The 14,186-nt window shown below is 42.7% G+C and overlaps 1 protein-coding gene across 1 annotated transcript in view; it reads left to right on the plus strand.

The window, feature by feature from the left end:
* The window catches only part of ntsr1 (neurotensin receptor 1 (high affinity)), a 91,671-nt gene that overhangs the window by 51,122 nt on the left and 26,363 nt on the right, over positions 1–14,186 (plus strand). The window contains exon 3 of the mRNA XM_026154669.1: positions 6,392–6,476. Coding sequence (XP_026010454.1) covers positions 6,392–6,476 — 85 coding nt within the window. The remainder of the gene's footprint in view (positions 1–6,391; positions 6,477–14,186) is intronic.

The raw sequence follows: 14,186 nt of genomic DNA on the forward strand, positions 1-14,186 counted from the left end.
TCTAACAGTCACACTCTGATGAATGTATCAGAAAGTAACTTGGGGTTCAGTGTCTTGCATGCTTGGCATGCTGACTGGAGGAGCCAGGAATTGAACCACCAATCTTTAAAATACCAAGTTATAACTATCAGGTCTTTAAGTCTGACGACATTAGCTGTGTCTGGGCCCAAACTCTGCTGCAGGTCCCTAAGTAAAACAATCACTGCAGCATCACTGAGAGTTGAAAAACTGTCTAAATTCTTTCAACTGTAATAAAATGATCAGTGTGGCTGCTCTACCGGGTGTAATAATTAAGTTTAACATCCAGGCATCCATGAAAACAGATTTTATTCAATTTAATGGAATTGGAAGTTAGCAGGGAGTTAGCTTGCTAGTTTCCATCTAAATATAATATACCATGTTCAGACTGAGGGATTTCTGAAACATTTAAAACTTACAGCTCTGCTATCACTTCTGACATAAATGAAAACAGAACTAAACAGCAGTGGCATTCATAGGGTTACTGAAGTTTGGCTAGCTGGTATATAACAATGTGCTACGTGATCACTAGCGACATAGCTATGTTAGCATAATATAAACAGTGAAGCTGGAGGATGAACGCTAACTTTTTTCCACTCGATAAAAGTTAATGTTAACGGTTCCCGATGGTCAGGGACAAATGCAATCTAAACTAAACTTTAAAATGATTAGTGGTAATAAAAACTGAGAGGCCATCAGTGATCACAGACTGTTTAAGGGGCTTGTTGAGATTAAATAGAACAAGATACAAAGCATTAAAACATTTTAAAAATATAAAAGCCTTATAAGAAGCAGCAGCGATGAGATGATTCAGGAGGCCGATCACATGGGAAGCGGCGGCAACTCCAGGGCAGGTCTGGGGTTTGTCCTTGATGGTGAGGCTCCTTAGCCCACAGATCTGGAGGACGATGGCGGCGCCAAATAAAACTTCAGGTGGCCTGGAAGGTGGCCTGTGATGGTGTGGTTGGTTGATGGCCGAGGAGGAGAAGGAGTACGTGCAGGCTGTGGCTGAGCAGGATGTGGACATGCATTCCGCGCAGGATGTGATCTGGCAGGTGTGCAGACCAGACAGCGCAACGACCTCTGGTGGAAACATGGCTGGACCAGACTGCACAGAAACCTCTAGTGGAACAGAATGAGAACCAGACGGTGCGGAGAGCTCTGTTGGAGCAGAACCAGATGGTGATGTGGAGATGTGGAGATCATATCTGGCTGGATAAGCTTGCCTGAGTTCCCAGCAGATGACGCAGGCGGCTGGGTCGGCTCGCTCAAGCTCTCAGCAGAGACAGAACAATGAGACTGCTCAGCTGAGCTCCCAGCTGAGACAGGTGGAGGCGGAGTTGGCTAAAGTTGTGCAGATCACACCCCCTGCACACAACTCCACAGCTAAGGCTACTGTGAAGTGCTGGCCATTTTCCTCATGGGAATGGATACAGTGCTGGTGCTTGCCGAACACCAGCCACCCCCTCCCAGTGGGTGCAATGACAGGCTGAGTGTCAGCTGTCCCCACCCTAGGAACAGGGACAGGCGCAGGAACAGGCCAGATACCAGTTGCCTCCACTCAAGGAACAGATTCCGGTGCAGAGGAGGACTTGGCCATGGCTGCCCTCACCTGTGGAGTAGGTGACTGTGGAATAGCTGTTCAGCTGTGCTTCCCAGGTGTTTTCACTTTGCCCATTTCCTGAGTCCTGCACAATGGGTCCAAAACCTGTTGACAGCTTACCATAACACAACGCTAACAAGCTCTACAACTTCAAAATGGCCTGACCCGAAGACCAAAATAACAATCTTCACACATTTAATGTTACATTAATGTTTCATCACTAAGTACACACATGTCTATACTTTTCAAGAAACTTACACTTTCACTGATCTTTACAGTAAAAGTAAAAACAATCATTCATTCCTGGACTGCGCTGTGCACATTGAAGAGAACGGCAAACTCAACATCGAAGTTTACCGGAAGCCCACACACACGGACCAGTACCTCCTCTTTGACTCCCATCACCCTTTGGAACACAAACTTGGAGTAATTAGGACCCTACACCACCGGGCAGAACATGTTCCCTCTAAGCCTGAAGGGAAAAAGAAGGAACACACACATGTAAAGGAAGCACTCAAAACGTGCGGCTATCCTAAATGGGCGTTCTTAAAGTCAGCAAAGAGGCACAGAAAAGAAGATCAGACACCAGCGAGGGAGGACAGACGCAAGAACATTGTCATCCCCTATGTAGCCGGCGTATCAGAGAAACTCAGGAGAGTTTTCTCCAAGCATGACATCCCAGTGTATTTCAGACCCAGCAACACGCTCAGACAGAAACTGGTTCACCCGAAAGACAAAACGCCAAAACACAAACTTAACAATGTGGTGTATGCTGTACAGTGCAGCGAGGAATGCTCAGACCTCTACATTGGAGAGACCAAACAGCCACTTCACAAGTGCATGGCACAACACAGAAGAGCCACCTCCACAGGACAAGACTCAGCAGTCCATCTGCATCTTAAGGATAAAGGACACTCTTTCGAGGATGCCAATGTTCACATTTTGGACAGAGAGGACAGATGGTTTGAAAGAGGAGTGAAAGAAGCCATCTATGTCCACTGTGAGCGACCATCTTTGAACAGAGGCGGGGGTTTACGACACCAACTCTCTGCCATCTATAATCCAGTTTTGAGATCCCTTCCCAGACGCCTTAACGCCCACTCACATCCTGGGCCATCTGACCTCAGGAATTCGCATGATTAGGTGGGGCCAGGTTTCACAATGAACACACCCGAAACTCTGGCTGATTGGGACCCACGCCCAGTTTCCCACCTTGGCTCAGGCGATTAGAGGATCATCAGGGGGTCTTTTTGTCCCTCTGTGGGGGGTCACTCCCACTAGGTTTATATCTGGGACTCTCCACCATTTGACCTTAGAACTGAAGAAGCTTCTCGGATGAGAGGTGAAACGTCTTCAAGCAACTTAAAGAAGTCCAGACGCTTTTCTTTGCAAGCTCCTTTGACTACGATGACCTGGATGACTGAGAACCTTCACAGACAATCATTCATTCATTCATTCATTAAGTCAAAGTTAAAGTAAACTTTATTGTCATCTCTGCTATATCCAGTCCAGCATACAGAGATTTGAGATGATGAGGCTCTGGTTTCATCAGTGCAAAGCAAGCTAATAAATAGATATAAAAATGAGAAGAAAATAAATAAATATCCGCTTGAGAGTTACAATTAGAATTTACAGTTGGTGTGGTTTAAAGTGACCAGTGTAGCAGCTTGTAAACCCAGTTCAACCCAGAGTGAATAAGATTGTTCATAGGGCAGCATAAATTGCCCATAGTGTAAATGACCTTTAAATTTGGTAAATATTTTTTACATTTGTTTGAAAGGCACTTTGGTTTTATTTTTGAAATCCGTGCTTTTATTTTGAAACAGGAAACTGGCACAAAACCGCTAAAGGGCTGTTAGTAACGTTTCTTTTAGGATATGGTAAATAGTGTGCCTTAAAGTGAAAAATATGTACGTTTACTTTGCCAATTAGTACCTGGCTGACAGTGGCACAAGGTTTGTTAATGTTTCCTTTAACGGAATAAGTTACATGCAATCAAAATGTCGTTTAATAGAGTTTATGTTGTTAACCTTGACCTTGACCTTTATGTGTAGTTGTAAGTTAGTGAGGTGATATAATGAATTGAGTGATGTAAATTTGATGTAAATGCTATATGTGAGCAGGAGAAATTTGTTTCCTTTGATGTTATGGTATTAATATTGCTGGTTTTGTTTTGCTCCCAGCTCTTACGGTGTCTTCACTGAATGTTTCAATAAAAACTTTTCCAATAAAACCTCTGTGAAGCATCAGTATAAGAGACCATCATTCAGCCAGGGATGCTACACATAGAGTAGCGTGTCTTACAGAGGTAGTGGTGTGCAAAGTGCAAAAAAAGTCAGTTAACAGATTGTGTGGGTGTGTGTGGTGGGGGGGGGAGGGCTGGTAGTGAGTTCAGGAGTCTGATGGATCTGGCCCCGATGCTGCGGTAGTGTCTGCCTGATGAGAGGAGAGAAAAGAGTCCATGTGAGGGGTGTGACGGGTCGAGCACGATACCTGAGGCCTTACTGATGCAGCGATTTGAAAGATGACTGTAGCAGAGGGAGAGATGTTCCAATGATCTTGGTAGGTGCTTTAACAATCCGTTGTAGTTTGCTGAGATCATCAACATTGCAGTTTCCAAACCACACGGAGATGCAGCTGGTCAGAACACTCTCTATTGTCCCTCTGTAGAACATAGTGATGTTGGGAGGAGAGAGGTTGGCCCGCTTCAGACATCTCAGGAAGTGGAGGCGCTGCTGGGCCTTTTTGGTGATGGAGGTGGTGTTGGTGGTCCAGGTGAGGTTGTCTGAGATGTGAACTTACATGTTAGGTATACAGTAATCTGCTATTTGGGGATAATGCCTAGCTATAGCTGGGATCCAATGCGAGTTTCACATTTATGCTTTCAACTTTAATCGTCAGCCATATCTAGGTAATAATGGATTGCATTTATAATAATAATAATAATAATAATGGATACTTTATTGATCCCCATGGGGAAATTACTTGTTTTTCTCTGCATTTGACCCATTCACTCAGTGAAGCAGTGGGCAGCCCACTAAGCAGGCGCCCGGGGAGCAGTGTGTAGGGACGGTACCTTGCTCAGGGGTACCTCAGGGTAGCCGTTAAGTGGATTCGAACCGCCGACCTTCCGATCATATATATAGCGCTTTTTGGGCCCTCAAAGCGCTGTACAGTTCCACTATTCGTTCACTCTCACATTCACACACTGGTGGAGGCAAGCTACAGTTGTAGCCACAGCTGCTCTGGGGCAGACTGACAGAAGTGAGGCTGCCATATCGCACCATCGGCCCCTCTGGCCATCACCAGTAGGCAGTAGGTAAAGTGTCTTGCCCAAAGACACAACGACCGAGACTGTCCGAGCCGGGGCTCGAACCGGCAATCTTCCGGTTGCAAGACAAACTGTCAACTCTCTTTACTACTACTCTAGGTACTTTACTCTTTTGGAAAAAAGGAGTTTATGTGACACTGACACTGACAGCATTTTGCAAGATTTAAGAGGTCGTCAAAGCAGTTTTTCCATATGGTCAAATACAGTGGTCCCCAGTATGCTGTATCCAGTGACCAAAGAATACTGAACTAGGAGTCTTTCTTCCCTCCTGTGTTACTCCAAATCAAATACCCTTGTGTGGTGATGAGTTCTGAGGGTATTTATGTAATCTGTTGGATGGAATCCAGCAAAGTAGTAATCTTGGGGTTCATTGCACTTTTTTTCTATATGTAAATTCCCTTGCTCAACTTTTATCAATAAATGTTTGTATCATTCTCTCAGTCTCTGAAGGCTATTTATTGAGTTTATTTCATCAATTTTCTTACATGGATTTTAGTCATATATAATGCAACTGATGATGTACAACTAATTTAAATATACCTAATATTAATGGTTCTTTTGTTCTGTCTGACTTTTACATACATTTTTCAAGTATTGAATTATACAAACTTAACCACAAGGTCCACATAAGTTAAACATTTGCATGAGCTAAGGGCTACTCAAATACTATACTTCGGTAGTATAGTAATTACTATAGCAATTACGGAGGTTCCATAAAAACAGAAACAGACTGGTCGAGCTGCAAAGATCTGCAGGAAAAAGGGGTAAATTAATCAAATAAATTAAGCACATAGTGCTGATAATAGTGTTTATTGTCTCAGTCTCTCTGTGTTGGTTTGAGCAGAACATTTATGATCCTGTCCAGTTATTAAAAATGAATATTCTACCTGAATATTTTTGACAGTGTACGAGTCCCTTTTGGATCAGAAAGACTCCTACAGCATTATCTACTCTGAGTTTTAAGTGAAACTGAAATATTTGCCAGCTGGTTGACATAGTGCGTCATCATGAACATGATAAATAATCAGTACAGGGAATTTCCAATATCCATAAAAAAGGTCTCTCTTTTATTACAAAATAAATCATCTGGTTGTTAACAAATTATGACAGGAGATACTGGATTCAATCCATGTGGTTTTTGATTTCAAAAATTCAACTGAAAAATAATTTCAGTGATGTGTACAGGAAATTTATTGACACTGTCACAATACTGTTCTGTTGATCTTTTAAATCAAAAATTCACTGGTTTCTTTGTTCTGATGTCCTTGGTATAAATCAACAATCAAAGCATTTGTTTAAGCCTGATTCCTAATTACTTGTGTCAACATCCTGCACAGTGTGCAAATGAGTATTTTCCATTAACAAATCAATTTTCTGTTTTTCTGTGTCTGTTTGCCTAGTTACTGGTGTCTAACACTTCCCCTCTTCCTTGTGTTCAGGAGCTGTGGTAATAGCCTTTGTGGTCTGCTGGCTGCCCTATCACGCTCGCCGTCTCATGTTTTGCTACGTGACTGAGTGGTCAGAGTGAGTAACGATTCCTCTCAGTCTTTCATGCAAGGGAACATTCACTACTTGGTTTAGTCCACGGGTCAGCAACCTTTAACACCCAAAGAGCCACTTGGACTCGGTTTCCACGCAAAAGAAAACACTGGGAGCCGAAAATACTTTTTGAAATCTAAAATGAAGATAACACTGTATACATTGTTTTTTTTTACCTTTATGCTTTGTGTGAATAAGTAAAGTTTATTTATTAAGTGCTTTTCACAGACAGACAGTCACAAAGCGCTGTACACAAATATTAAAATAAACAATATAATCAATAGGAATTACACACAATTTAAAAGATCAAATGTAAATAATGTAAAGAATATAAAATATGTAGATCAACAAAAGGCTTGTTTGAACAGAAAAGTTTTTAACTGCTTTTAAAAAAAATCCACAGAGCAACTAAGGTTTGTTGCTTATAAAATCCATGAAGTGCTACAGAGAAAATTACATTTAATTTATGTAATTAACACATAAATTTGAACTCTTAAAGAAATATAACAAAAGGAAAGACACCCAGCCAAACTAAAATGACCCGGCAAACATAAACTGTTGTGAGCCGCCAACCTTATATCGCCTTTGGGCTTTTGGAGCCTTGACCTGACTTTCAAAAAGTAATTGGAAAAAAAGCACTATGCTGCTAGAAAGTGAAAAATATATACTTGCAAAATTCTGCCTAAATATGTATTTTACCTTTTTAATGTGTGTGGCGGGGTGTGGCCTGCTGCGCCGCTGCAGGGGAGGCGGACGCACCTGAGCAGCACCCGCAATCACGCCTCGCTGCCTTAACGTCTGTGCCATCTATGCTGTTGTGTTGGTATGTGTCGGGCTGTGAGCTGAAAAGCTACAGCCGGCTGTATGCGTACAGCAACCGTGTGTGAAAAGTGGTCAATAAAGAGATGCTGAAAAGCAGCGGGTCTGCCGTGGTACGAAGTCACTTTCATCTTTACGCAGGACTGTAAGCTGTCATCTGTGAGGTGTGAGCGATGTTTGTTTTTAAACATAGTTCACGGTGGAGAACAGCTGCTGACATAATGTTGACCCGAAGATCCATAATTGGCCTACATGGGGTCATTATAGGACCAGATGTTAGCAATGCCTGACAAGACGGATCTATCTATCTATCTATCTATCTATCTATCTATCTATCTATCTATCTATCTATCTATCTATCTATCTATCTATCTATCTATCTATCTATCTATCTATCTATCTATCTATCTAGTGTCTATATATATCTCATCCTAATTGGACTGACTTCATTTAAAAATCTCAACCTCTCGTTCTTGCCCCCCCCCCCCCCCCCCCCCCCCACAATTAACCTTTGCATTGTTTCATTAATCAAATCAAACAAACAACATCTCAGCAGCTGAATGGTCCTACTCAAAAAGTCTCTTTCTTCTGTTCCATATGAATAATGGATAACCAGCTGGTAAATGTGGCAGCTGAAAAATCATACATCCAGAGTAATTAAATGCACTTCCTATTCAATGAAACACAGTAACCACACGGCTTCTGTGGCTGGCGCCCCATTAGAGCAACACAAGTTGCAGAGCATGTTTGCTTGTTGCAAAAAAACAAAACAAAAAACAAAACACTTTAGATGATGTGCATAATAATTATGAATAATGAATAATTATCAAAATAGTTTATAATATATGTTTGGTGAATTAACCAAGGTCTTCTGTTCTGCTTCTGTATAATCTACAATTTATATTATTGACATAAAAGTAACTAATGTTCTCAGATAAATAATGAATTTAAAAAGTACTGCCCCATAAGTTTTAAATTTTTAATACAATTACAACTACTCCATTTTTGTATTTTAGTATAGAACTTTATAGTTGTATGCACAGTCCCCTCACAGCAAGAAAGACAAACTCTCAGATTTAAATCTCCTGAGCCTTTCTATTCTGGATTCCTCCCAAAAAGCACATGAATGTTATTTTAAATGGTTAAGAAAATGGGTAGATGATAACGTACATTCCATCTCTCACAATACCAACATGTACCAACATTGCTCTAGTTGCCTAGGTTATCCAGATATGTGTCATTCAAAAGAATCCTTTTCTCCCATCTAGTGGAGTTCCCCCACTTTTCCAGCTGAGGATCATGGCCTCAGATTTGCAGGTGCTGACACTGGATCAGACTTTTACTTTAAAGAAGTAAAGCTGTGTTAACCATCCTAAATAAGAGAGTTTCTGTGTTAACCTTTCATTGGTTTTCTGAATTGTGATGGTTGGGCCCTTTTTCGGTAGGGGGGTGAGAACTCACCACTTTGGGGAATAACGGCCTGTTTTATTTGTTTTATTGGATTTCTTTATTTTTTTGAGTGTTTTGGGGTTTTTCTTTCTGTTACTTGTGTTCTTCAGGGCCCCGTTAACATTGGTGTACGGTGTAGGTTCATGAGGGCCAGTTGAACAAATAAAAGGGTTACACGTGATTTAAAAGTGACTGTAGTATGTTTCTGTCAAACCAGGTTGTCTTGGAATAGGGGCACCTGGGTTATCTGGTTGGGTACAGGTATGTGGGGCTAGGCTGAGTTAATGCTCGACAGCGTAGTGCACTCCGGGCAGCCGTTGTTCGCAGGTTTGAGCCCTGGAGCCCCCCCCCCTTCTGCGCTAGCAACAGCTAAAACCATTCTTACAGTAGTAAGTATCCAGGTCAACTGTACTAAGGGAGGTCACGGACCCAGATCCCACTACCCCCTAGTCGTTCAAGGCAGCTTGTGCACTTCTATACCCTTACATAACGGGGCTAGCAGCCCCTTACACAGGGACAGGACCAGACGGTGTGGAAACCTCTAGCAGATCAGAAACAGGACCTGAATCAGACAGTGTAGAAACCTCTGGCAGAGACAGAGTGAGGTGGAGCTGTGCAGGACACACAGCCAGCCCAGGATGCTATGGCTGGGGCTGTGCAGTGTACGCAGTCTGTTCAAATGGCTCCACTGGCATCAACAGCAATGTGGAGTATCTAGTTGGCTGGATAAGCTTACCTGAGCTCCCAGCTGAAACAGGTGAAGGCTGGGTCGACTCATCTGAGCTCCCAGTTGGTGATACAGAAAACTGAGACAGCTCACCTGAGCCACCAGCTGACTGCAAAGGAAGCTGGGTTGGAGCAAATTACAAAGCCTGATCAGGATGCTCTAACGGCAGCAGCTGAAGTTATTGTGAGGGGCTGGCCTCACAACAGCCAGAACCTGTTTCCTTCCTTCCAATTACCAGCCCTCCCCACCCAAGGAGCATGGACGGGTGCAAGGACAGGCAGGGTCCCAGCTGCCCTTACCCTAGGAACGAGTACAGACTCATGAACAGGCCAAGTTGCCTCTACCCGAGGGACATATACAGGTGCAGAGGAAGACTGAGTCACGGCTGCCTTCACCTGGGGAACAGGTAACGGTTGGACACCAGCTGTTCCCACCCAAGGAACAGTTGGGGACAGCTAAGAGTGGAGACAGTCTCAGAGTACCGACTGAGTGGCACAAAACACTATACACAGTTTTTGAATGGGTGACCCTAGGAAAAGAAAACACAGCTTCTGAGAGCTGGGAAACACACAGTCCAGTTTATTTGGGGCCCAGTTTGGGTTCAACACAAACAGAAACAGAAACTTCTGCTTCTTCAGATTTAGAAACAAAATCAAAGTTTTCGAGCTTCAAAGAAAAACAGTCTGTATGAACTGATGAGATTGGCCAGCTCCTGGGCTCACAGCGAGTGAGATCCCTTTCCCTCTCGAGGTGAGCAGAATCTGCTGGGTCTATGGTGTGGTCGCATTGTTCTGTGAAGATTGCATTGTGTGGCTGGCAGGATTGGACATGGATGTGAACATCTGAGCATAGCAAACATAAAACGTAAACTAAACAAGAAACTAAACTAGGGAGCTAGGAAAACAATAAACAGAAAAACTAGGAGCCAGGAGCTAACTAGTAACCACTCGGGGAAACAAGGAACATGGGAGAGACACACAGGAACATGAGGGACGACGTGACAACAGGCAGAGGGAAACACAGGGCTTAAATACACAGAGAGATAACGGGGGAATGAGACACAGGACGATAGCACAGCTGGGAGTAATCACACACAACGAGACTGGGGAGAAGCAAAACTGAACACGCTGCACACACCAGACAAGGAACTGTCAAAATAGAACAGGAAACATGAGACACAGAATGAGAACCGGGGAAGAACGGACATGAAAACTGAAGTTGACTAGACATGACACAAGGAACACAGGGGAGACACAGAGACGGAACCCAACAGACTAGAAACTATCCGGTTGTTCAGTCTGACGTCACTAGCCGTGTCTGGGTCTAAACTCCGCTGCAGGTCCATATATCAAACGATCACTATGGCATTACTGAGAGTTGAAAAACTGTCTAAAGTCTTTCATCTTTAATAAAATGATCAGCGTTCTGCTCTACCAGGTGTAACAATTGAGTTTGACGTCCAGGCATCCATGAAAACGGAATTTATGACATTTAACGGAGTTAGAAGTCAGGGAGTTACGGTGTGTTCACACCGAACGCGATGGACGCGAATAGAGCGTCAGGTTTACATGTAAAGTCAATGGAAAGGCGCGATGACGCGCGATTGCGGGTCCCGCGAAAATTCGGAAGCAGATTTGCGTCGCGAAAACGCCAAAACGCGTGAAACGCGCGTCAGTGTAGCGCGTCTGGCGCGTTTGACTCGCGAATAAAACCACGCGCGTGAGTTTTTGTGTTGCATTTTGTGCATACGCGCGTTTCGCGTCTACCACTCGAGTTGGAAAAATCTGAACTCCAGCGTCAAATCGCGCCGCGACAACCAATCAGGAGCCTGGTGACGTGGCTGTTACCTAGGTCAAAGGGGCAGATCCAGCCAAAGCCTTTCATACTTCAATGGAGGGGAAGGCTAATCAATGCGGTAGCAAACAACTCGGAGCTGTACAACACCAGCTGCTTTCAGTACCGAGACAGGAATAAAAAGGACCGAGCTTGGAGGAAGATATGTGAAAAGATCGGGAAACCTGGTAAGTTCATTCATTTCTCTTTTGAAAGTTTTCACTGACCCGTGAAGCCGCACAAAAGCTAGCAAGCCACCGCTATTTTCCCACTGACGTACAAATACCGTTCTGCTTTTATGCATGTTGTCATTTAGGAATATATTTTATTGTTTATTAATAAACAGTACACAGTGGTCCCGCTGTTCATCCGTCACTGCTTTGCTTTTTCGCTGATTTTTTATTGCACAGTACAGCATTGCATTCTGCAGCCTGATTGACAAATCTGCTCCATGCCGTGTCTCCTGCGCTTGCCAAATTTATCACGTTTGGTTTTGATAACCATCGCGTCCAATAGAAAAAACAGCACAAAAACACCCATAACTATGAGCCTCATTCGGAAATAGACACCTGCACCGTGAGGGGAAAAGGCGCACGAAAGTGGCGGGCAGATGAAGACAAACCGCGGCATAATAATACTTTTACGTTTTGCAATCTACAAAGGTTTGCACTTTGAGAATCAATTGTGAGAACTGTGACCAGGGGCTAGTTATTCTGAGAACCCCTGCAATAAATGAGGGACCACTGTCTACTCTACGATTATTATATCCAACCTGTTAACATTTAATACTGTATTGATAGAACCAACTGATTCTGCAGCAGAGCATCCCCAGTCCCTGAGCTCCTGCTGCTGCACCCACAGATATGTACAGCAAGCACTGATACCTTTTTAGTCGGTGGGATTCCCTTGTGATCACCTTTACTAAATATCTACAACCAATCTGATTATATCCTGTTATTGTTTTTTGTTTTTTTCAATGTTGAAATTAAAATCTAGTAGCAGCCTTCTCATTTCTTTGTGTTTTGTGCTGTTTTACAGGCCCACAGAGGAGGACGGCTCCGAGGCAGATGAGGGACGGGTCCCAGGACGGTCCATCGGCGGTGGAGCTGGCCATCCTGGAGTCTCTGAAGAGGCCACACCAGTCTCCAATGGAGCATTTCCTCCTCAGCCTTGTTCCTGCTCTGGAGAGCAGCTGGTCCTTTTTATTCCTGTCTCTCTGTAAATTCTTATATTTTATATATTTATGTTTAATGTTTTTCTGTTTGAGACTTTTAATATTATTTCAAATAAATGTTTATAATGACTAATGTCTCAGTTCTACTACACAGCAAATGTTGGCACACAACTTGACACATGTAGAATTTATTTCATATTATACTAATGACAAAATATACTGATACAGTGGGATGCAGATGTTTGGGCAACCTTGTTAATAGACATTATTTTCCTGTATAAATCGTTGGTTGTTACAATAGAAAATGTCAGTTAAATATCATACAGGAGACACACACAGTGATATTTGAGAAGTGAAAAGAAGTTTACTGGATTTACAGAAAGTGTGCAATAATTGTTTAAACAAAATCAAGCAGGTGCATCAATTTGGGCACCACAAAAAAGAAATGAAATGAATATTTAGTGTATATCAATGTGTGTGTCTCCTATATGATATATGGGGTGCCTTTGTCTGGATGTGCTTCCCATCCAGAGCTGCACAGCACAGAGGAAAGTTCCAGCGCTCCTGGAATCCCTCTGTGATGGACGCCAGTCTCCAGGTGAAGGCACAGCCATGAAGTCGTCCACTAGACAGTCCCAGATGGACGTCGCTGCCTGGGGGGTGATCTGGCTCACCGTGGACACACCGACTCTGAAACTGAACGCGATGGTCCTGAAGGAGTCCCCGGTGACAAGGAACCTGGACAAAATTGTTCAAAATCAGTATTATATGTACTGCAGTTACAAAATACATTATTCAAATTCCAAAATACTTTTGTGATGTCAGATATAAATCACAAAACTTAAATCTTACATAAAACATTTTGTAATTATAAGGATAATTACAAAATGTATATTAGGTCATACCTAAAACAGTTGTGTTTTATTTTAACTTTAATATATCATAATTTGATTGGTAGCAACTTTCACAACTACAGTGAGCCAATCACTCACAATTCCTAAACATGTCAATCAGGTAGGAATGAAGTAAGACATTAATAGAAATAAAGAGTTGTGTGTTGACATGTAGCCCTTTCCTTGCTTAAATCATTAATATTTTTGAAAAATTAATCTGTGATAAGACAGCTTATCAAGATAGAACCATGTAACTAAAGATGAACCAAACTGTTCAGTTTTATCTAACTCTGTTTTAATAAAGGCTGTGACCCCTGCTATAGAGTCTGACAGCTGCAGGGATTATATACAAATATTCAACTATCCCAGAATTAAACCAGGTCTAAATAAAAAGGAGTGAGTATCACTACAAAGGTTAACTCAGTGGTCCTAATGCTACAGTTTGATATCAGCAAACACCGAGCGCATACATTGATGTGACACCACAGCCATGCTATCATTCAAACACTGATAACAGCATAAATCGAATTAAATCGGGACTTGATGAGAGCTTCTGAGTATCACTAGAAATATTATAAAGAGTCGTCTCTGTACCACAGTTTGCTTTCAGTAAACACCGACAGCATTCACTGTTAGCATAGCACATCCATGTTAGCAGTGTATAACTGGATGGATTAGCATATTAGCACAGATATCAATAAAGGACTACCGTATTAAATAGTTTTACTAACCTCAGGCAGACGGACAGGCGCTCTGCAGGTGGGATTGAGCGCCTGTAGTTGGTGTTTAAGCGGGCGATG

The sequence above is a fragment of the Astatotilapia calliptera genome, chromosome 20 (genome assembly GCF_900246225.1).
Source record: "Astatotilapia calliptera chromosome 20, fAstCal1.2, whole genome shotgun sequence".
NCBI classification, from domain to species: Eukaryota; Metazoa; Chordata; class Actinopteri; order Cichliformes; family Cichlidae; genus Astatotilapia; species Astatotilapia calliptera.